The sequence below is a fragment of the Rutidosis leptorrhynchoides genome, chromosome 8 (genome assembly GCF_046630445.1).
Source record: "Rutidosis leptorrhynchoides isolate AG116_Rl617_1_P2 chromosome 8, CSIRO_AGI_Rlap_v1, whole genome shotgun sequence".
Taxonomy (NCBI): domain Eukaryota; kingdom Viridiplantae; phylum Streptophyta; class Magnoliopsida; order Asterales; family Asteraceae; genus Rutidosis; species Rutidosis leptorrhynchoides.
Genome location: NC_092340.1, coordinates 334,049,725 through 334,074,278, shown reverse-complemented (window position 1 = coordinate 334,074,278; position 24,554 = coordinate 334,049,725). Strand labels below are relative to the sequence as shown.

The window sequence follows — 24,554 nt, the reverse complement described above, 5'->3', positions numbered from 1 at the left end:
AATTAGCCAACTCCCGTACGATCGATGATCAGACTATCCTGCGAATTCGGGTTGAAGAGCAATTCAAAACTCTTTGGTCAGATTTCGTTGAGAATTGATAACCATTCAAAACAGATTACTGAAAACCACTCTCTTTCATATACTTAATAACCATTCAAAACTTTTTGGTTAGATTTCGTTAAGAATTGCAGAACGTGATAAAACTTTCTTCTCGAATACTTTGCTATTTCGATTCTTCCATGATACACAGTAAAACAGTTACGAGATAACAGATTGCCATAATGGTTCATAATGTCACGAAGTGAACCATAGTTCCCACGAAGAAGCTTGTTAAAGACTTGAGTATGAGGCATATCTAGGTTGCACCATTTGAAGATATGGCTCTAGATATCCATAACAAACTTGCACAAGGTTAGGAAATGTTCTACAGATCCCAACCCTCGTTACACATTAAACAACGAACCGAATCGAGGTCAATATCACGCTTGTCTACCTCTACCCTAACAGGTAGTATTCCTATTTAAACACGCCACATAAATATTTCTACCTTGGCAGGAACCACTCTATTTTGGAGTGTCTCGATGCTCGAAGAAAATGAAGGTAATGAAAGCTCATCTAGCTAAAGCGCAAGTTTTTATGTCTTGAATAATCCACATGAATCCTTGTTATTCCTTGTGATCGAGATATTTATCGGTTTAGAAGTTACACTATATGCAAATTTTCCCCTCCCCAAAAATAAAATTCATACAATCTCTTATGACATGTTGAATGATATGTCATGTTTCATCGGAAGTAAATAAACAGAGTTAAAATGATAGACTGACCAAAATGGGGTGTGTGTGAGAGAAAGAGAGAGGAGAGAGAGCGAGGAGAGAGAATAAAAGAGAATGGGCAGGCACGAGAAAATCGTGAGAACATTACAACGGTGGACTTCAAGATCGACTAACAAGGCTATTCGGAATCCATTTAACGTCTTTCATGTTTTTCAATTTCCCGGAGGTGTGGAATGTAGCAGATTTGTGGAGGGTTTTCAAACCTTATGGCGACGTTAGGGATATCTATCTGGCTGGGAAACGGTTAAGGAATGGGCAGCGGTTTGCGTTTGCTCGCTTCGCCAACATCAATGATACTGATCAGTTGTTATCTTCATTGCAGCGTATCAAATTGGATGGTAACCAAATCAGAATTTTTAAAGCTTACAAGAGAGGTCACAGTGATGAAAAAGATACTCGATCTGCGGCGGCTCATCCACATACCAGTACAAGAAGATTCAGTAATGCTTTCAGAGATGCTCGACCGTACAATGAGGTTATGGGATGCCATGAAGACTTGCGAGATAGGTTACCAAAAAAAGATTTGAGAGAAAAGCTCTCGAATATCTATGATAACAAGAAAGCTACATTTGCTATGGAGAAGAGAGTTGTTATTAGAGACTCAAGATATAACAAACACATATGCAAAAGATCCATTGTTGGTGTGGTGAAAGATTGGAGTGTCATTCATCAAATTCCGGATCTCTGTAGGGCTGAAGGGTTGAACTATTGTGACATAAAATACTTGGGTGGATTAGAGATCCTTTGGATCTTTAACTCTACTGTTGAAGCAGAATATCTTTTGAACAATAAAGATCACGCTATACATAAATGGTGCAATGTGGTTCGAATGTTTGGCATGGCTCGTCAAAAGCACTCCAGACTAGCGTGGGTTGATGTCGTAGGTGTTCCTGTTACATGTTGGAATGAGGATATTTTCAAAGCTATCGCCAACAATTGGGGGGAGACGCTGGATATGGTCAATTGTAGTCTAGTTGAGGGGAATCAAAATCTCATATTTGGGAGCGTTTTGTTGATCACTACAGATGTTAATGTCATTTGTGGAAGGGTATATACTGAGGTGGGCAAAGAAAAATTCATAGCTTCTGTCAATGAGAATTCTATCAAAACTGCTAGTGTAGGTTTCAACGTCTTTACATGTGATGATGAGGAGGATATAGATGATGCAGTCAAGAATGACCCAAGCAACGAAGAATTTGTTGATGATACCTTTGAGAATTCAGATGGTGATAACGAGTCAAATGATGGTTCTTCTTACGAGTCTGATGATGATGATTTTGTCATAGAATTGGAAGAAAGTGTTAATAACAACCTACATAATGGTTTGGAAGAGAATAGGTCTTGTAACATTAACGGTCAGTTTCATGGGGTTAATCCGGTTGGGGATGATGTTTCCGGTGACCGGAATAACAGCCGAACGGGTATGTTCAATCTAGAAGATGGGGTGTCTGAATGCTTCGGTACAAAGGATCTTTTTCGAGAACACAATGATGATGGGAACATTGGGTTGGGAAAGGGTGGCGATTCTCCCAATGTAGTCAATTCTGACCCTAGGGTTCCCACGCCTCCATGCAATGCTTCACATTCCAAGGATACCAACGCTTCTAATTCCAATGGTGATTATGTTGGGGATTCTGGACATGTGGCTCGCGATTTAGGGTTCTGTAAAATTGGGCCCAATTCAATCCAAGATGGGGTTGGGCCTGGTAGATCTTCGGGCAAGAAACCACAAAGTGGGCCTTCTAGCCCCATTAGTGCTCCTGTGAAAAATACTGGATCTTTAAGCCCAAATGTTCCAGTCTCTGATCACGTGCATAATCAGGAAAGGGTTATCCCTCAAACATCTGGCACTTTTGGGGTTAATCGTGTCGGTAAACCTAAAGGAAAATCTATACCCAATAAGGCAAACAATAAGGCGAACGAGATCAAGAAAGGCGATTGATGTTGGGCGAATTTGAGAAATTGGAAGACTTCTTCAAGAATGATGAATATCAAAGCGTCGGCTAGGAAGGTTAACCCTGAGAAGCGTGTTCTGAAATCGAAATGTTCTTCTTGTGCAGGCAAAAATTCGAATCCCAGTTCATCTTCATCAGGGTCTGATCGTAACAAAAAAGCATCAGTTTGTTCCTTCAACCCAAATGATGACATGGTGGTTAGAGAATATGAGTCAAAACTTGGGCTCAAATGGAAGGAGAGACCTTCTCACCAGTAAGCTCTCCCTCTGTTATGTCGTTTTTATTAGTGTTAATTATGAAGATTATTTCCCTAAACATTCGAAGTTTCAAAATCGGGGGTAATGAGAACAAATTCGGGTGGGTCAAAAGTCTTATCGTAAAAGAAAAACCAGATTTTATGTCGTTTCAAGAAACAAAATTGCATCATGTCGACTTAAGAGGGGTTTGCTCTTTGTGGGGTAACGAGGACTGTAATTTTATCCAAGTGGCTATGGTGGGAAAGTCAGGTGGACAACTGTTAATTTGGAACACAAATTGTTTCGATGCTGTAAGTGTAATCAAGGTTGATAATTCAATTGGGGTGAGGGGTATCTGGAAACCTACAGGATGTAAGTTAAACGTGATCAATATCTATGGACCGCATGACGACATTAATAAACAAAAGCTATGGGACTCATTATCTAGGGTAATAGAAAGTGATGAGGATGATGCGTGGGTGTTGTGTGGTGATTTCAACGAGGTTCGGGATCAAAGTGAAAGGCTCAACTGTGAGTTTATTGAAAGTCGAGCAAAAAGATTTAATAATTTTATTTTAAAAAACAGATTGATGGATATACCATTGGGTGGTAGGAACTTTACGCGGGTTAGTGAGGATGGGATTAAATTTAGTAAATTAGATCGGTTCCTCGTGAGCGAAAAATTTTACTCAATGTGGGGCCACATCATGGCGGTTGCATTGGATAGAAAACATTCTGACCATTGCCCTATTATGCTTAAAGATGAGGAAAGGAATTTTGGGCCAAAACCGTTTAAACTTTTCGATGCTTGGCTTGACGAAGAGGATATCGATCAGATGGTTAAGGATGTGTGGTCGGATTCGGGTGCTACATCTAATCGAATGGATTGTGTGTATAGAAATAAACTGAAAAGAGTGAAAGAGGCATTGAGGGTGTGGAGCAAAAACAAATATTGTTCACTTGAAGCTGAGATTGAGAGCTTAAAAACAACAGCTCTTGAGTTAGAATTAAAGGCTGAATCGATGGTATTGGAGCAAACTAATCTTAATCTGTGGAGAGATTCACGTAAGCAATGGTTGGAAAAGGAAAAAATTAAATGTAACATGCTAAAGCAGAAGGCGAGAGTTCGTTGGATTCTAGAGGGGGACGAAAACTCTAAGTTTTTTCACTCCGTAATCCGAAGGAAGAACAACAAGTGTAACATCAGAGGGCTTTCGATAAATGGGGTATGGAATGAGACACCCTCGGATATTAAAATGGCAGCCTACTCACATTTTATGAACATTTTCACCGAACCAAGCATTGATAGACCCAGCCTTGAAGACTTTAATTACCCGTCAATTACCAGTGATGAAGCAAACGCACTTGAACTACTTTTCGACGAAAATGAAATTCGAGAAGCTATCTTTGATTGTGGAAGTACAAAGGCGCGGGGACCAGACGGGTTCAACATGCGTTTTTTCAAGAAATTTTGGGATGTCATTAAAAAGAATCTAATTGATGCGCTTGCTTGGTTCTGGGATAAAGCTGAATTCTCGAGGGGTTGCAACGCTTCTTTTGTCACGTTAATACCTAAGAAAGATGATCCGTTATGCCTCGGTGATTATCGACCGATTAGTTTAATTGGAAGCTATTACAAGATAATAGCTAAAATTCTTTCTAATTGGTTGAGAAAAATCATTCCATCGGTTGTAGGGTCGGAACAGAGTGCATTCCTAAAGGGAAGGTTTATTTTAGATGGAGCGCTCATCGTTAATGAAAGCATTGAGTATCTTAAAGCTTCCAAACAAAAGGGTATTCTTTTTAAGGTTGACTTTGAAAAGGCGTTCGATTGCCTTAATTGGAATTTTTTACTCGAGGTAATGAAAAGTATGGGGTTTGGGTGTAAATGGCGGAAATGGATCTCATCTTGCCTTAGCTCAGCTTCAATCTCTATTTTGGTAAACGGATCGTCCACAAACGAATTTTCACTAAGTCGTGGGGTTAGGCAAGGGGACCCATTGTCCCCCTTTCTCTTTATACTTGCAGCGGAGGGCCTAAACATAATTACTAAAGCGGCTACTGAAAAGGGTCTCTTTAGAGGTGTCGAGATCGGGCAAGAGAAGGTCTTAATTTCTCACCTCCAATACGTGGACGATACTATTTTTCTTGGACAATGGAGTCGAGAAAATGTTTATAGCCTTCGTAACCTTCTCAAATGCTTCGAATTAGCCTCGGGCTTGAAGGTTAACTTTCAGAAAAGTTGTATGTATGGTATTGGAGTTGATTTTGAGGAAGTCAGTCTCGTAGCTAATCGCATTGGGTGTCAGGTTGGTAAGTTTCCTTTCACTTACCTTGGGTTGCCGATTGGGTCAAAGATGAAGAAGCTTTCGGATTGGCAAACGGTGATTGATAAAATAAAGTCAAGGCTCTCGGATTGGAAAATGCGATCGATGTCATTTGGTGGACGTTTGGTCCTTATTAAGTCGGTCTTAAGTAGTTTGCCGTTGTACTATTTCTCGCTTTTTCGTGCCCCGCCGTGTGTGTTAAAATTACTTGAGAGTGTGAGGCGGAAATTCTTTTGGGGTGGGGGGAATTCGGGAACAAAAATATCGTGGGTTAAGTGGGATCATGTTATATCTTCATACGAGAGTGGGGGGCTAAACATTGGGTCTTTAAATAGTAAAAATTTATCTTTATTGGAAAAATGGTGGTGGAGGTTTAAAACCGAAACCAATGCGCTTTGGGTCAAAATTATTCGTAGTATTCACGGTCCGGACGGTGGCCTGGGGTTGGAGATTGACTCAAATCAATCCTCAACTCCGGGTCTGTGGCGTAATATTATTTCAGCAGGTTACTCTATCGACGAGATGAATGTGCAATTCAGCAACTCCTTCATCAGATCACTTGGACTCGGGTCATCTTCTTCATTCTGGGACGAACAGTGGGCTGGGAGATTTTCCTTACGCAACAAGTTTCCTCGACTTTATAGGTTGGAAAGTTTCAAGGAGGCTGCCATTAATGATCAAATCAAAGTTGAGTCGGCTGGAATATGCTATAATTGGAGCTGGATTCGAACTCCTTCAGGTCGAACTCGTGGCGAACTCACTGAACTAACCAACCTAATTGCAGGTATCACTTTCAATAACAGGAGCAATGACGAGTGGACGTGGGCATTAGCATCATCTGGATTGTTCACGGTCAAGAGACTAGCTGCTCTTCTTGATGATCAACAGGTTGCAAACAATAACAGCCCTCAGGAGACTATGCGAAACAGCCTTGTGCCGAAGAAGCTTGAAATTTTCGTATGGCGAGCGATCAAAAAAAGAATTCCTGTAAGGGTTGAACTCGATAAACGTGGGATAGATTTAAACAGTGTGCGATGCCCATTATGCGACGATGAGGTTGAAACGGTAGATCACTCTTTAATCTTTTGTAAACACGCTTTTGACTTATGGGATCGGGTGCACAAATGGTGGGGTTTAGGCTCCTTTTCGAACCTCAGTTGCAATGAAATCTTGCGTGGTAATTCTTCGGTCCCAATGACAAACGTGGGAAGGAAGATATGGCAAGGTATTGAATGGGTATGTGTTTATTATATTTGGAAGAACAGGAATAACAAGGTTTTTCGAGACAAAAGTTGGAACACTCCGGTGGCTTTGAACGAAATCCAAATTAAGGCCTTCGATTGGATCTCACACCGCTTGAAAGGAAGATCGCTGGATTGGTTTACGTGGTTGAATAATCCTTCGGTTTATCTACGGCTGCCTTAGGTGAAGGGTTTGTTTCCTCACAAACCCAATTTGTTCGTATATGTATCTGTGTCTGTTCTCAATTCCTGAATGTATATGTATCTCGTGTTGAGTGGGCTTGGGCTAAATATTGAGCCTAACTTATTCATGTAACTATTCGTTGGTTTTATTAATATAATTCTTGCTTTTCAAAAAAAAAAAAAAAAAATTGATAGACTGACCTGGTAATCAAATTACATGGCAGAAAGAAAACGTAGAAAACAATACAATACAATACAAGGACTATTTTTGTAATATACTTTAAATGGAAAATAATAAAAAATATATAAATTAAAAAAAGTATCAAAGGAGAGGACGCGCGCGTAACGTGGTCAGTTTCCACCCATACACGCACATAGACACCCACACACACACACATACCTCCCTCTGTGAACAGCCAACATCGGTGATCCATTTACACCTCTTCTTCATAATAAATCGGATTTTAATTTTAATTTTAGAGATACAAAAAGGTGAATGTATCTATAACCTAATAATTCAGAGTGATACTCGTACAAGCAATTGTATCTTATATGACTATGGAAGGAGCTGTTGGTAGTTCAGTCGGTGGAGAAATTGTACCCTCGGTTAAATCAGAACCTCCTGAACCGTCATCACCTCCGGTGAATGATGACGTGGCAACCGTTGATAAAGATGTATTGTGTCCGATATGCATGCAGATAATTAAGGATGCATTTTTAACATCGTGTGGTCATAATTTTTGTTATATGTGTATTGCTACTCATCTTCAGAATAAAAGTGATTGTCCTTGTTGTGCTCATTATCTCACTACTTCTCAGCTTTTTCCTAATTTTTTGCTTAATAAGGTACCTTTTTTTTTTTTTTTTTTTTTTTTTTTTTTGTTGTTGCTTAATTAGATTGTTAATTAGTGAATTCTGCTGTTTAGTTTACTTTTTTTTGTTATCTGTTATCAATTGATGCTGCTAAATGATACAGTACAATTTGTAGAAATAATGGCTTTATTTTAGAGAATTGGAAAATGAAGTATTATTGTGTGTTAACAACTCTGTAGTTTATGCTTATTTTCTTGTTTTCTTTGACATGATTGTTGTGGCAATTCAACCATTAGTTCTCTTTTGATAAACATTATACATGATACATATACATTTTGTTTGTTTCAAATCTATCAAGAACATTATATTAAATTAGCTCTTGTGAAAGTGCTCGATTACAAATTCCGTTTCTGTAGCTACATAATTGACAGGTTATGTATTATAAAATCCCTATACTTCTTAGGGAACTAGCTAATTTCAACATACAACTTTCTTTATATGTTTGTATTGTAATGAAAAGTCCATACTAGAATAACTTTTGTACATGCTAAGAAGGTCTTAAACTCGTAACCTAGTTGACCTTCGATACGAAACTCTGCATATCTAAATGACTAAAGGATTATGATCTATGATGGTTAAATTTTTAATGTTGTCACTGATGAGTAAATTGAATTTGTAACCTCAAAATGCATAAAAAAAGTGTATACACTATCTATGTGAATAAGCTACTTAATCTAAAAGATAATTTGTGCAGCTATTGCTGAAGGCTTCAGCATGTCAAATAGCAAAAGGGGCTTCTCCTGTCGAACAGGTCCGCTTAGCATTTCAACAGGTCAGTTATCGTATTGAACATCAGGTTTTCTTTGAACATAATTTATCATTTTTGTTGCCTTAAATACCAAGGATAAACAAACAATTAATGCAAGTAAATATGCTGCATATATAGGGAAAATTGAATTTTTGTCTTGGTAGCCAATATATCTTCATCTCATTTTCCTATACTGAAAGTTGGCTATTTTCTCTTAGACAGGGGTGCGATGTTTCAATCAAGGAACTCGATAGTCTCTTACTTCTTCTCACGGAGAAGAAAAAGAGAATGGAGCAAGAGGAAGCCGAGTCAAATCTGCAGATTATGCATGAGTTTTTGCATTGCTTACGAAGGCAAAAGCTCGAGGAGCTAAACGAGGTCCTTCATTTACTTTAACGATTTGTAACTAAAGCATACTATTGTCTAATGACTGTATTATGTGAGTAATTCTAATTGTCTAAGGACTTCATTTCAGATACAAAATGATCTCATGCACATCAAGGAAGATGTAAATGCTGTAGAGAGACACAGGATAGAATTGCATCGAGCTAAGGAAAGGTGTTCAGTAAAATTAAGAATGAATGATGAATCTTCTGTAAAAACGTCGTGGCCATCATTGATGGATAAACGTAATAGTAGCAGTATGAGTATGCCTATTGGTATTGGAAATCAACAAAGTAGGTTAGATGTACACGCGCAAGCAAGTTCTCTTGCACTTGCAAGAAAAGATTCGTGTAGTGGGTCAGATTCACAAAGTACTCAAGTTGGAGTCTCTGTTGCAAGAAAAAGACGAGTTCATGCACAGGTTAGTGAACTTATCCTCATATAAATCTGTTATTTAAAAATGTAACAATGTAAATGACAAAACTTTTATGTGCCTCACATGTGCTGCCTTTATATGTTGTACATATAGTAATTCTATCTTTCTATGTATACTTATATCTTTCTATAAAAACAACATCTTGCCATGAAAGGTATGGACAGTTACATTCTTGATTCTTCCCTGATTTCTTTGTAGTTTGTGTGTGTGATTAGCTTATGGCACTACTTTATTTATGTTTGTTTCATTGTATTAACATTTTAACAGTTTAATGACTTGCAAGAATGTTACCTGCAAAAGCGTAGACATTGGTCTAAGGTAGTGCAAAAGCAGGAAGAAAGGGCTAATAATTCTCTAAACAGAGAAGGTTATCATGCAGGACTGAGAGACTTTCAGTCTGTACTTTCTTCATTTACACGATACAGGTCTAGTGTGCCTTTCTTTATGTTGATGTGTACTCTGTTCTCAATCTTTGTCAAGCAAGAAAAGTTAATAGTATCAATGTTTTGTTTTCTTTTGTTTAGTCGATTACGTGTGATTGCTGAACTTAGACACGGGGATCTTTTTCACTCAGCTGATATTATTTCAAGGTAAGTTGTGTTGAACCAAACGGTTGTTACTTAAACACAGTAGATTATTATCAGTATGTATTAGATAAGAACGGGCATTGTTATATCAATAATCATTGGGGACCTTGTTGGTATAATAAATATGGGTTGTAACGAAAATGTCATCTCTTTCTTTATATTTTTTTTTAACTTTGATCCCTGCTTGCAGCATAGAATTCGACCGAGATGATGAACTTTTTGCTACAGCTGGAGTCTCAAGACGTATCAAGGTTTTCGAATTTGCATCTGTAAGTGTTGCATTAAGTCTGATCAGAACTTATAGTTACTAATGTTTTACTGCTGTAGTTTTAACTGTTCATCGTCGCTGTTGTTAGAAAAATCCTTAACTTTATTATGAAATTTGACCACTTTGATTTGATGTGGCTATCTGAGCTGGTTGGGTAACGGGTTGTAGTTTTAATACGGATCCAAATGGGTGGGGTATGGGTGGGGTAGGCCAGGGTCAACATCTTTAAGTTCAATTTTAAAAAAAAAAGCCTTATAAAGAGTTTATCAAACAAGCTTTCTAAAACCATATCGTACATCAATTTTGTACTTCGTTAAATACATTGGGTAGGAAGCTTTAACCTTAACCATATGAAAACACTTGATGGTGACTTTTGATCCATTTGACTCAGCTGACTCATTTACATTTTAGCTAACTCTGCCCACATTACATCTTAAATTAATGAATTGGTAGGCCTATGGGTGTAAATTGCCACCTTCACCGATGATCTTCTATATGAAGCCATTTAAAAATACTTGCACCTAGTATTAGATAAATGAAAGAAGCTTGCTAATATATCATTTTTAATTAGTTCATATACATGCTTATCTACATTAATGGTTTTCCAGGTGGTGAATGAACAAGCCGATGTTCAATGTCCTGTAGTGGAAATGTCAACACGCTCCAAACTTAGTTGCTTGAGCTGGAATAAATACACCAAAAATCATATAGCCAGTAGCGATTATGATGGTATTGTTACTGTCTGGGATGTAACAACTCGACAGGTAAAATCTTACTTTCACTTTATCTTTTTTATATTTTTTTTATTTTTTTCACAACCTTATAAATCTTAACTTCTCCCTCAGAGCGTAATGGAGTATGAGGAGCATGAAAAAAGAGCATGGAGTCTTGATTTTTCACGTACTGAACCTACAATGCTAGTTTCTGGAAGCGATGATTGTAAGGTACTTAATATCATAATATGTTATGATGATGTACTTAAAAATAACGTTCTGACGTGTTACCCGACCTACTGATCCATATTGGCATATAGTATACCTGGCAAACGGGTCAGGTTGGGTCGGTTTGGGTAACGGGTCAAAATGGTTTTGGGTTGAAATGGGTCATGGATCAAACTGTTAAAATTTAAACGGGTTCAAACGGATCAGGTTGGGTCGGTTTGGGTAACAGGTCGAAATGGGTAATGGGTCAAATAGGTCAAACGGGTAATATACTTTTACATTTGATTTTTTACATTTATTATATAGTTTTAGTTATTAATATTTTTATTATATATAAGAAAATATTAATATACATAATAATTGATATAACCATTAATGCTTTCATAAATAATTGATTGATAGTATTTGTTATGCTCGACCAATTTGACCCATTAAACGTGTTTTTATTTATTGAACTTTAGGCTTTGATACCCATAACCCATTTGACCTATTCTTTTATAATTTGTATAATACCCAATAGGTTGGAGAAAAACTTATTGGACATTTTTTTAAGTTTTGGTTTACATTGTCAGGCTTAATTTTTTTCAAAACCCAATTGACCCGAAAGCTTGACCCATTTGACCCAAATTTGAGAGTATGGGTCTCAATTGCTAGGTATAGCATATATCAACCTTTGATCTTAAGTTTCATAATGTTGTGGTTATGTTTCCAACTTATGGAGCAGGTGAAGATATGGTGTACGAGACAGGAGGCAAGTGTTCTTAACATTGACATGAAAGCAAATATTTGCTCGGTGAAGTATAATCCTGGATCTAGTTTTCATGTTGCAGTAAGTTCCATTTGGTTTTCTGAATGTATAGAAAACATTAATTGAGTTATTTTAAGAGTACCTAAAGTGGAAATTTACTTATGTACGTTGCAGGTAGGTTCTGCAGATCATCACATTCATTATTATGACTTGAGAAATATAACCCAACCATTGCATATATTCAGTGGACACCGAAAAGCTGTTTCATATGTAAAATTCTTGTCTAACTATGAACTTGCTTCTGCATCTACTGACAGCACTTTGCGCTTGTGGGACGTTAAGCAGAATATTCCCGTAAGTCTCATAAATTACCGTCTAAATTAGACTGATAACCAAAAAAAAAGGTTAAAACCGACCATGGTTGCAAAGGCGGTTGCGGTGGCCGTTGCAGCGTTATGGTGACTAGCGCGCCCCATTTCGCCCAAAAACATTTGATTAGACGGTCAATGCTAAATGTCAGGTCAAAGTCGGGAAAAAGTTGACTTTGTCTCGCCTTGTTCTGGTGTAAACGAAAATCTGCACTATACACTATAATTATTATAGAAAACATTATAAAAAACTTATTTGTGTAAACGAAAAAACTTATTATAGAAAACATTATAAAATACTTATAAAAAAATTATCATATGTATTATTCAAATTAACACCACATCATCGTATTTGTGAATCATTTATTTAAAATAGTTATGTATTCATTTTAAAACCACTTCATCTTATTTGTGAGTCATTTATTTAAAATAGTTATGTTTAAAATGTTTGTGTTTGAAATATTTACATTTAATATAATTATATTTAAAAGTCAACGCTGGTCAACGTACGTCTCGATCGACTCGATGGACTCGACCTTTTAAGGTCCTGTCAGACTCGTCTCTGCCTCCCTTTTTTTTTAAAACCTTGAAACTGACCCTCTGGTGGCCCCACGCCGACCGATACTAGACTGATAACTAGAGGTGGCAATTTAGAACTATAATGGATAAATGGGTTTTGTTGGGCTATATTTTTCATTAAGATGTTAATAATGAGTCATGCAGGTCAAATGTTCTCCAAAGTGGTAAACAACGTTGATTTGTTACTATATCAGATACCAACAATTTATACTAATTAGTAATAACTTCAATTTTGTCTATTTGCAGCTGCGAACGTTTAGAGGGCATGTGAACGAGAAAAACTTTGTGGGTCTAACTGTAAATAGTGAGTACATCGCTTGTGGCAGCGAGACTAATGAGGTCTTTGTGTACCATAAGGTTACTTTCAACTTTAGACCTAAGTGTCACTCAAAATAGTTAACTTTAGCTTAAACGTAAAATTATCATATTTTCCTTTTTGTTATTCATTGTAGGCTATTTCAAGACCTGCAGCATGGCATGGATTTAGTTCTGATGCAAATGAAGGCGAGGAGCCAGGGTCGTATTTCACTAGTGCCGTTTGTTGGAAAAATGATAGCCCGACTATGATAACCGCAAACAGTAGAGGAACAATTAAGGTTCTTGTTCTTGCAGAATAGTAAGTATATATAATATATAATATATTGGATGAAAATAGGATAAATTTTATGGCGCTAAAGATGTTCCTTTTATAAGTCTCCTTTCACATGATATTGTCTTCTGTTGGGTTTGGTTGATTAAAGTTAGAAGCATTGAAAGTTATAAAGATGAAATATATTGATTTCTTGAAGTTGCACGTAGATGAATGTCGAGATACACTATTTGCCTGGTAACAAGTTAGTACATAAAGTGTTTTCACGGTCTAACAGTAAACTATGCATATATTCAAATAACCCGTCATAAACAGTTAAACAGCCTCCTAGAGTCCTAAATGTGGCTATATTTATGTAAAAGCAACTGAATTAAAAGTGACGAAAACAAATAAAGCAGAGTTCAAATTTAAAGCAAAAGATAATTGAATGGAACATTGTTTTGTAGATAAAGTTATGTTACCACCACATTCCTCTTTGATAAAAGCTGAAGGTAAGAAAATGACAAGTTACCTTTATCTCCTTCAAACCGTATGAGCATGCAAATGAAATGTACAAAATGATCAATAAAACCGTATGCGACGCAGTATCAGCTGTATTCCGTTTCTTGACGTGGCTGTGACTGACGAAAGGTGATGGCAATAGCGCAGCGTTAGCATTTGACAATTTGCGGCGTTAATTAGTTTTTAAACGGAAGGGTGACGAGAGGTGAGAGGTGATATCCACCAATCTTATTTTTCTTGATTTAATAAATATATACTCTTATTATTTATTTATTTATTTTCTACTTCCGAGATTTTTACCACATCACCTTAGAAATATTTGACACAAAAATTTGACATTTTGAGTTAACGGGGTCACAGTCACAGTCAAAACTCGCTATATTACCAAAAAGTGCATGATTCATTGATTTGCCTCTGATGTCACGATTAATTGTGGTCTAAGAGAAATAGTTAGACTTCTATGCAAACGCGGAACTTTCTCCTCTCCCTCTTAAATTTACGTGTTATTTGTTTTTCTTTGTAACTTATATTGATCATTAGTTTTTTATGCACTATTATTTAGAGTTTACACTTGATCGCCTCAATATCATTCATGTTGATTTCGCCCCCCATTATATGTCCTAGTTCCACCCCTGCTTATTTGGCACATTTGAGGATTGGTTGTGTAGTCAACATGAGATGTAACTCGTAATTAAAGGAACACGGGCCACGTAGTGGTGTAAATTGAACCCGTGACCTTTGCCTTGCACTACAAATTATTTCAAACCGGATTACAATATCGAGAGAACATAATTGAGTTGAAATGAATCCATACCATCAAAATTTTGCATCATGATGCACGAGGACAAGACACCAATACTTTATTTTTATTTTTTTAGCAAAAAAAACGATAACATTATAACGGATCCGAAGACCAACAAGTACAATCGATACAAAAGAAACCAACTAGCCTGATCTAACTAAACAAACCAAATTAAACTGATCACTAACAAAGGTGAACAAACTCGTTTAATCTAGTAATACAAAATAAAACCAAAGCTATAACTAACGAAAACTTAAATATCGACTACACTAAAAGTAAACTAAAATAAACATCAAGTGCATAAACCGCCGGTAAAGAACATCCGGCCAGAAAAGGAAAACGGCAAACACCACCTCAACCCAACCACCTGAAAGGAGATCTAACCAAAAAAACCAGATCCAGGCTACCTGCGAAAACCAGAATTCCAGGAAGGAACTCGTCGCCTGGCTCACAAACATCCCACATCGGAGCAAAAGAAATCCGGCAGTGAAAACCAAAATCCGGCGAGACTCAACCTCACAAAGAAAACCCAAACAAACCTTAGACCCGGCAGGAGAGGAGCAACGCCAGCACACGGAAGGCCGAGAAAACATCGGCACATAAGTTACGGCGCCAGAGAGCCCACATCCGGTCAGATCCAAGATGTTTGAGTTCACCACGGTGGGAGAAAGGTAAGAAGGAGATCACCGAAACCAACCAAGAAGCAAGGAGATGTGAAGGCCGAACCACCGGCGAGATGCCGGTGGCCGGAGAAAGGACTAACGCCGGTAAACTACAAAACAAAAGGACACGATTGAAGCAGAAAAAGATGACTGCAGCAAAATTTTGTGAGAGAAAAGGATTGAGGGTTGTAGCAAGGTAGTTAGTATGGATCTGGAGCTTTATTTTAATTATTTGTTGTGAAAATGGAAGAAGATGAGTTTTGGTGAAATTCAAAATAAAATTTTCATATCATAAATTCACAATACATCAACATTTATCTTTTACTTTTATTTGATTATTAAGAAGAGAGAATTGTCAAAAACAAAATATTTGTTATTATTGTAAAATTATCTCCCAAGTGCAGATGCATCAGTAAATGAATAGGCTCCTCATCTATAATTATATACCAATAGGTTCAAAGTGAAGATAAATTAATAACATCATTTGCATCTGCATCTTGTTCTCGATCACTCACATGAAAACTTCATTCGTATACTAAAAAAACCAAAAATTTGAAGACAAGCGCTAACAATCGGATAACTCAAACTTAATTTTGTCATCAGATAATCATCGAAAAGAATGATTCACGAGAACTAATAAACACTAATCAGTTTATCAAAAAAGTCAAAAAAGAAAAGGTGTCGTTTAAATATATGATTAGGAGAATGAAAAAAACTATATTTCTGACTACAAATATGAGTATTTTGGTAACAAGAGATAGATCAGTGTTTCGCATCAGGTATTTATACCAAGTTAGCATTCTCCTTGTACGAATAGAGAGAGAAAAAAGTAAGAGAAATTGTCTTTTCCTTTCATTTGTCTAAAAAATCATGTTATATCCTTTTAGTTTATATTTTTTTTTTCGGCAAAAAAAAAAATTGAAATGTATTGAAAGAAAGATCTTCATCAAAACAATAAAGATGCAATACAAAATACAATGACGGAGTTAAGCGCGGTCTTAAAGAGATACAAATTGGAGAATTAAGAAACATAAACTTAAAACACAACAAGTAAGGACTATGATCCCAAACATAGGAATGTACACTATTGCAAAGCTTATGATTTGTCGCCCAACGAAAGGTCTTGAGCTTGATGTTACGAATCAAAACCGAACGGCGCACTAGTCATTTATGTATTCGTTATTTTGTATCATCAGTCGTCCACTTAACAATTTTCAAAATTTCTCCGTTATCTCACACTAAAATAATTAAAGGTTAACGTCAGCATGACCGGATATTGGGGCGTGCAATGCGTGCGGTTGCACATGACCCAGTATCTGTAAGGGTCCAAAAAATATATTCTAATATTATATACGTACGCTCATTTTACATACATAGGTCCATTTGTTAATTGATAATATCAAAAAATTTAAAAATTACATAAACAATGTCGAATACTCCATAATCCAATACTCCTCGTATGGCTCCAATACTCCGGCATCGATAACGCCAAATAATAGGTAATAATTTAAAATTACAGTATATAAAAGGGCCCAATTTTATTTTTCGAACAGGGCCCATAAAATTGACAAGACGGTCCTGAACGTCTGTTGCGATTCCAGAAACGAAACTCAATGGGGTCATATTTTTTCAGTACTAATTATATTTGGATGTTATTTTAATGATTGTTTACCTTAAAAATGTACAATCTGAACGTATATATCGGGTCCGACTAGTTAAATTTAGTGGTATCCAATACAGTTAAAAGGAAATACTATTAATTCGAAAAATATTTAAGGTCCTGTAGTTAAATTTAGTTGTGCCATATACATTTTAAATGGTATTTTCTACACAAAATTTTCAAAGTAGTGGTGTTCCGTGACCTCACGGGTCAAGGCTTAGACTCGCTGTGACGATCGCTCCAAATCCATATGGACAATACGTCATTCATTGATTTCATTGCGAGGTATTTGACCTCTATATGATACGTTTTGTAAACATTGCATTCTTTTGAAAAGGCACACCATAAATGAATATTTAAATCAAAGGTTTTCAACATCTGATGATTTCTACATATAGACAATCACTGTAAATAATAGTTTACAATAGTACTTTCGTTGACAGTACAGTCAAAATAAGATACATGGTGATGATTTGGTGAATGCAACGTTTCCTTGAAAAATATGCCATGTATGACTCCATGCACATAGCTTGTCTAACATATAAGCAAACAGCGGAAGACTTCTAGGAAACCTGAGAATAAACATGCTAACAAGTGTCAACACAAAGGTTGGTGAGTTCATAGTTTTAATATTACACATAATCCGTATATCAATGTGGATTACAAAAGTTCAGTTGTTTTATTCAAAACGTTTATCAATAGGTTTTACATAAAAGGGGGATCACAAGATTTCAGTTGTTTCATCCGAAATGTTTATCAATCGGTTCTACAAAATTGAGCACCCTGGTAACTAAACTTTAACGTATATATAATTTGTACCCTTTGTATAATCATCTTAATAATACACGCAAACCAACGTGTACGCTTATCAAATAGCATACGTCCGTTAAAAGGCTAGCGCTCTAGCTCGGACGGGGATGTCAAGCCCTATGGATCCATATACTACTACTCGCGCCCACCAGTTCTTATAACTGGCAGTTAACAGTTACCAAAGCTAAGGGATTTTCGGTTCAAACTCAGCGTAGAATTTAGTATGTACTTGTATCCATTGCGTTTAAAATAAATTGCATGTATTCTCAGCCCAAAAATATATATTGCAAAAGCAATTAAAAAAAAGGGATCAATGAAACTCACAGTTTAATATTGATATACAATATTGCAGGAAAGCACGTAGACGCATTGGAGATAATAAGCACGAGGTTTGATTCACAAAAATACCCCCGAATATTACCCATAACCTCCTTGGCAATAACCCATATTTTCCTTAGCTCTAGCTTTCTCGGAAACTCGTTTTGAAAAATTACTTGGACAGCACTCCGTCGTAATATTTTATGTACATTATTATTTTTGTATCGCAAAAATAATAACACTAATAATAAAAATAATAAGATTAATAATAATCTTATTATTATTAATAATAATAATAATAATAATAATAATAATAATAATAATAATAATAATAAAATAAATAAATAAATACGGAGTAAAAATAATATATATGTGTGTGTGATTTATCTGGCCAAAACTCGAGAATTTATAGCACTTGGCCTGAAATTTTGCCTCATGCGATCGCATGGATTTTGGGCATGATGGCCATGCGATCGCATGGCCTCAATTTCCAGCTCAGAATCATTTGTCCATTTGTTTGTCGACATGATAAAATATTAATATAATATATATAATTTAAATAATTAATTATATATTATATTAAATTCACGTGCATAGTTGACTTGTAATTTTTGTTCCGATAAGTCGTACGTCATCACTCGACTTATGTCCCGGTTCCAGTTTTTCGAATGTCCTTTCGTACCTTTAGAAAACTTGCATTTTACGTTTCGTGTCACGTACCTTTGTCAAAATATAGTCTTAAATTATCCATAAACTATACCACTCATAGTATATCTTAAACTTTCAAATGTTTTGGTCATTTACTTCTATAAATCATCGTCTCGCTATTTGTTAATATATATATAATATATACTTTTTTACTGTAGCAATTCACTGTAGCAAAGTCAATTTCACTGTAGCAAATAGTGATTTTTGAAAACACTGTAGCATTTTGGGTACTGTAGCAATTTGAAAATACTGTAGCAAATTAGTATTTTACTTGTTCATCTTAAACGTTTTAGTTAACTTATCTAAATATCAATCGAATCAATAATCGAATGTTACTATCGTTTACTAAATAACTTGAAATCGTATATATTCAAATAGATATATAAACCAATAAGTTTAATGTACGGTATCATGCAATTAAAACTTTGTTACGTTTTCAAGTTATAGTATATATATGTATCTGTTTACATATAATGGTTCGCGAAACGTTGAGAACAACCGAAGGGTAATTGAATAGTTCAAAATTTTGAGATTCAACTTCATAGGCTTTGCTTATCGTGTCGAAGTCATTAATCATTTAAGATTAAGTTTAAATTTAGTCGAAATTTCCGGGTCATCACACTCGCCCTTGGTTAAGGTTAACAAATAGCTTTATACTTTTATTTTTATTCTAATGTATGCTATATATCTAGAAAAATATCAGTGTACGTCACATACTTTCAAAAAGTGTTGTAGGCTATTGGTGACCGGTTACCTACATGTGCAGTCTCTAGGGCTAACGTATGGTAACAAGAAGCATTCATATATCGAATTGAATAGAGTTTCAGGTTCTTGATTACTCCTTCAAGCTTCGTGTTGCATCGAATCGTGTTAAAATTCATCTCTGAACAGCATAGTGAAACGTCAAAGTTTATGAGATTTTGGTCAACAATTCAATTGGATCGTTTCTCGAATTTGCTGGTCTTGATATTAGTTCACGAGTGTTAGGTGATGGAATTAGAACAAATTTCATGAAGAAATCGTATCCTAGAAAAGCCTAAATATTAATGTCTGATAGCTTCAGGGACTGCACACGCCGGTAACCAGTCACCAATAACCTACATTCGAACACTTTTTGAAAGTATGTGACCTACACTGGTATTTTTCTAGGTATAGAGCCTACAATAGAACAAAATTAAAAGTATAAAGTTATTTGGTAGCCTTATCCCAATAATTAATGTTGCAACGATCTAAGATACATCATAATTTATGTACTAATATTTAGTTCTTTTTAATTGATTTACAAGTAATTACTACCTATATTTGTAACTTGTGAGTACGTGATCAGTCATGCGTATTCACGTGGAACTGAAACCGAGAAGTACTGGGTCAGGTCATCGATGAGCTAGAGACATTGACCAACGCTTTGTTTCAGTTCGAGAAACAAGACAGGGTCGCGGATTTTTGGTACTGGAACCTAGCTACGAACGGAACTTTCACAACTAAGATGCTTACGAGTTTAATAGAAGAGAAGTTATTAACACGAGGTAATACGAGGGACTGTACACTCAAAAACAATTTACCCCCCAAAAAAGTCGAATTATTCATATGGATGGTTATAAAACTACGGCATCTGGTTCGTACCGAACTTTGACAAGCGAGCTATTGATCTTGATTCCGTTATATGTCCTTTATGTGATGACGGTATAGAGACTATTGAGCATTCGCTAATTTTTTGTCGACATTTAATGGACGGATGAGAGAGACTTTGCAACTGGTGGGGATTGGGTGCGGTTACAAATATTAGCATCAACGAAGCCTTTCGAGGTAAATGTAATCGTGCTTTATCCCCATTGGGTTCGAGTTTATGCAAGCTATGGAATGGAGTTGTGCGTACCTAATATGGCATAACTGTAATCAAAAAGTGTCCGTGAACTCAAGTTGGAACGGGCCGACGGCTTTGATGTAAATTCAACTTATATCCTTTGATTGGATTGCGACGTGTTTCAAACATTGGAAGATTGGTTCACCGATCTCTGGATCTGCTTTGTCTAAGATTTTATGTTTAGTTAGTTTTGATTAGTTGCTCACTCAACAACCGAATTCACTTAGTTTATTTGTATGTTTCGAGTTTCTCTTATCGTGTAAGTTGTACCGGACACCCCCCCCCCCCCCCCCCCGGTTAGCCCTAGTGCTAATATATGCTTGCTATTCGAAAAAAACTTGTAAGTATATGTTTAACAAGATATTTGGACCATATTTTTCAACCAGAACCGGGAGGCGTGAAAAATGACCAATATACCTCCATTAAACAAATAAAATGATCAATATACACCCGCTACAATTCATCATAGCTTAGGCTGATATACTTTATTAGAAATTGCGTAGATGATATGATCTTTGAATTTCATATGATGTTAATTTAAATTTAAATGATATTTTTTTTGGAATGGCAAATACACACACCATTAACATGATGAGCTCAAATCTACAAAAAAAATGACGAGTTACTTTAATACCGTTACGACAGAAGTCCTTTGGTAATTTAAATGACTACAGAGTATTGTTTAATTCCAACATAATATGTATATTTAAATATATGCGTTTGTTATATACTATGCGTCCAATCTAATATTGTGTAACACAATGTTAGTCTTGTGATTCCGTGGATTATAAAGTAAATTTAAGCTTATAAAAAACTCAACTTTTGGATATATGCGTTTGTTCTATACAAAGGTTCAGAGAAGGAGCAACCCGATCGACCGTTCAGGGCACGAGGTTTTCAGGAGGTCAAGGTTTTTTTATATATACAAACACGATCGGAGATTTGAGAAATGGGGAATTAAGAAAACACAACTGAAATTGTGAAGACGAAGCACAATAGGTCAAAAAACAACAAACAAAGGCTCCAGAAAAAAAAAACAAAAGTCCATTAGCATTCTAGCAAAGCCGAAAGGAACTTTTTTCAAATAGCATATATTATTTGTTACGGCCTAAGACTTATTTTCTAAATAACTTATATTATTCGTTGGAGTTTAAGTACATTTTTAATTTTTTTTACTTTGTTCGAGGTACTTAAATTCTTGAGTTAGACCGGTCGTAAAGTAGTTTTAAGCTTATAAAAAATTCAAATTTTCTTTCTTAACCCGGTATGCGACAGGTTGTTAAGTATTTCTGAAATCAACGTCACAAGAGAAGCATTGTTTTATTCCAAAAAAGTGAACTTGTTCAAGAGTTGTAATCACTTGCATCCATAAATTTGCTTGAAAACAAAGGAACCAATGAGCAGAGGCGAAGCCAGGAATACAGAATGGAGGATGCTTACGAACAGTGGCGGAAGCAGTAATTTTTTTTCATCGGGGGCAAAAAAAACCTAGCACATTTTTTGGGTAAAATATGGAGGTTTTGGGGGAAAAATGGAGGTTTTTAGGCAAATTATGAAGTTTTTAGGGTAAATTTGGAGTGTTTTGAGCAAAATTTGATTATTTTGGGCAAAATATGTAGGTTTTGAGCAAAATTTGATGATTCACGGATAGGGGATGAATTAAGGGATGCTTATGTTTGTTTGTTGGGGGATATTTTCAACTAATATACAATTTCTAACACAATATATTTCGCTTATTTGAAGAGCTGGGGGATGCAAAGCATCCCTAAACATCCCCCTGTCTCCGCCTCTGCCAATGAGAACGCGACATGTGCGCGAAAAATCACATGTGATTGAAAAAAAAAATCCGGAAATTTTTTTTTTGAAAATTTTTTTTTTCGAAAAATTTTTTTTCGAAATTTTTTTTTTTGAAATTTAAAAAAAAAAATCATATGTGATTATGCATGTCAATCACATGTGATTGTAAACCCAATCACATGTGATTATGCATGGCAAATCCAATCACATGTGATTGTACAATTCAATCACATGTGATTGTGCAGGTAAATCACATGTGATTGTAAAAAAAAATTTAAATTTTTTTTTTAATTTCGAAAAAAAATTTAAAATTTTTTTTTTGAAAAAAAATTTTTGAATTTTTTTTTCAATCACATATGATTTTCGCGACACATGTCGCGCTCTCATTGGTCCCTTGGATCTCAACTTAATTTATGAACTCAAATGAATATTAATATTCTACAGTTTCGTCTTACATGACAGAATAGTTTCCATATGTTGGTTTTACCAACCGATCACCCAAAAACAATTTTCATCGAATTTGATATATTTGAACTTTTTTAACATACACAAACCGAACGAATTTGTTGAGTTTCAAATCGATAGAAGAAAATTATAGCAAGATCTAATAAATTACCGATGAACAAATTAAAAATTAAAATCAATAAATGTCGAGAATCTCAATAATAGACCGATTACAAAAGGGGCAAGTACCTCGGCTCAACCATAACTTTCTCGAACACACCCTACACAACGTGTGTCCGCATGGAATGAAGGCTGCACCCTTTTTCCTTCCCATGCACACGCAACACACCTGATCCCTACCCAACTTACCTCCCTTCTGGTCCATATCCGTTTCATCATCATCTTGATCGTCCGTTTCCTCCAACAGTCTCATCAACGATATCCGCGATGGTGTCGAATTAACATCATTGTTTTCCATCATCAATTCTTCAGTCGTTGATCGTAGGACTCGTTCTGCAGCCAACGCATCGGCGAGATTCATTCGTGGAGATGGAGGGATCATGCAATCTTGAACATCGGAATTGGTGGTAATTAATGGAATGAGATTAACATCATTATTATCTATTCGTTGATGGATTATTGAGTCTATCGCTTCGTTTTCGTCATTTTCATCGTCATTATCGCCTTGGATGCTCATGGTGGATGGTCCTAAGCCCCAAGTGGATACACAACATACCATGTTTTTTAATCGGAGCCGTTCTTGGAGGTTTTTTCGTCGTCCCAACCTCTCTGTTCCGTCCATTATTGTTCTGTCTCTTAAGATGTCAACAATTGTTCTTGTGCTTCTTCTTGTTTCTTCACTTTCCTGCATGAACAATGTCATTAGTTGGCCAATTTGACTCATTTTAACCACACCGGCCACCGCGCGAAAGTAAATTTCTAGAATTTCAGGCAAATTTGAACGTAATTATAAAATTTCTGGATCCGACACTGAACACCAGGTACTGAAACGATCCAAAGCGAATCTCACTCAATTTGGGGAGATTTTGGTGCAAGTAGCTAGAATCATGAATCCACACAAAATGGTTATGGGATTCATGAAAAGTAGTCAAAGGAGTGAAATACACAACACGAACCTTAAGTAATCTTCTTAATCTTAAGTAATATAAATAGAAAAATGTAATTGGAGAGAGAAGAATTTACATTAACGTACGTATGGGGTATATGGAGATGGAAAACATGTGAGTTGCATTAAGAATTGTGTAAGAAAATTAATTGATCGCACCTCCTTTGTGATTCAAATTCTAATTTAATAAAAGACGTAAATAAATAAAAATAAAAAGATAAGGGCCAATGGGGCTTTGCCTCATTGGTCACCATGTTAACATGGTGTTCGAGGAGACCTGGGTTCGAGTCTCGGGGGGGGGGGGGGGATTTTCGTGAATTAACTTCTAACCACTAACATTGCCTTTCAAAAAAAAAAAAAAAAAAAAAAAAAAAAAAAAAAAAAGGGGGACAAAAGGGAGAATTGTATGGGGAAGAATGAAGTCAAAAAGAACGTTGGGGGGATACAACTTACGAGCTCATTGACAGCTCCGCCATTCTCATTTTAAAATTATGATTTTCACACTAGATCTGTGACTTAAAGGTGTTGATTTGCAAACTATTAACATTAACATTTATGTGTACATT

At 36.0% G+C, this 24,554-nt stretch overlaps 2 protein-coding genes across 2 annotated transcripts; one reads left to right on the top strand and one right to left on the bottom strand.

Moving 5' to 3' along the window:
* Positions 1-7,127: 7,127 nt before the first annotated feature.
* LOC139861164 (E3 ubiquitin-protein ligase COP1-like) lies at positions 7,128-13,421 on the top strand. Its single transcript, XM_071849461.1, has 13 exons — positions 7,128-7,621; positions 8,343-8,420; positions 8,619-8,774; positions 8,872-9,201; positions 9,484-9,641; positions 9,741-9,806; positions 9,994-10,072; positions 10,680-10,835; positions 10,917-11,015; positions 11,737-11,841; positions 11,935-12,114; positions 12,954-13,064; positions 13,160-13,421. Exons 1-13 carry the CDS (start codon positions 7,328-7,330, stop codon positions 13,322-13,324), a joined length of 1,977 nt encoding a protein of 658 aa, XP_071705562.1. The 5' UTR covers positions 7,128-7,327; the 3' UTR covers positions 13,325-13,421.
* Positions 13,422-19,886: 6,465 nt separating this feature from the next.
* LOC139864513 (uncharacterized) lies at positions 19,887-23,766 on the bottom strand. Its single transcript, XM_071853095.1, has 2 exons — positions 23,232-23,766; positions 19,887-19,915 (listed from the first exon to the last, which is right to left on the bottom strand). The coding sequence occupies exons 1-2, from the start codon at positions 23,764-23,766 to the stop codon at positions 19,887-19,889; spliced, it is 564 nt and encodes a 187-aa protein (XP_071709196.1).
* Between the last annotated feature and the right edge of the window lie 788 nt (positions 23,767-24,554).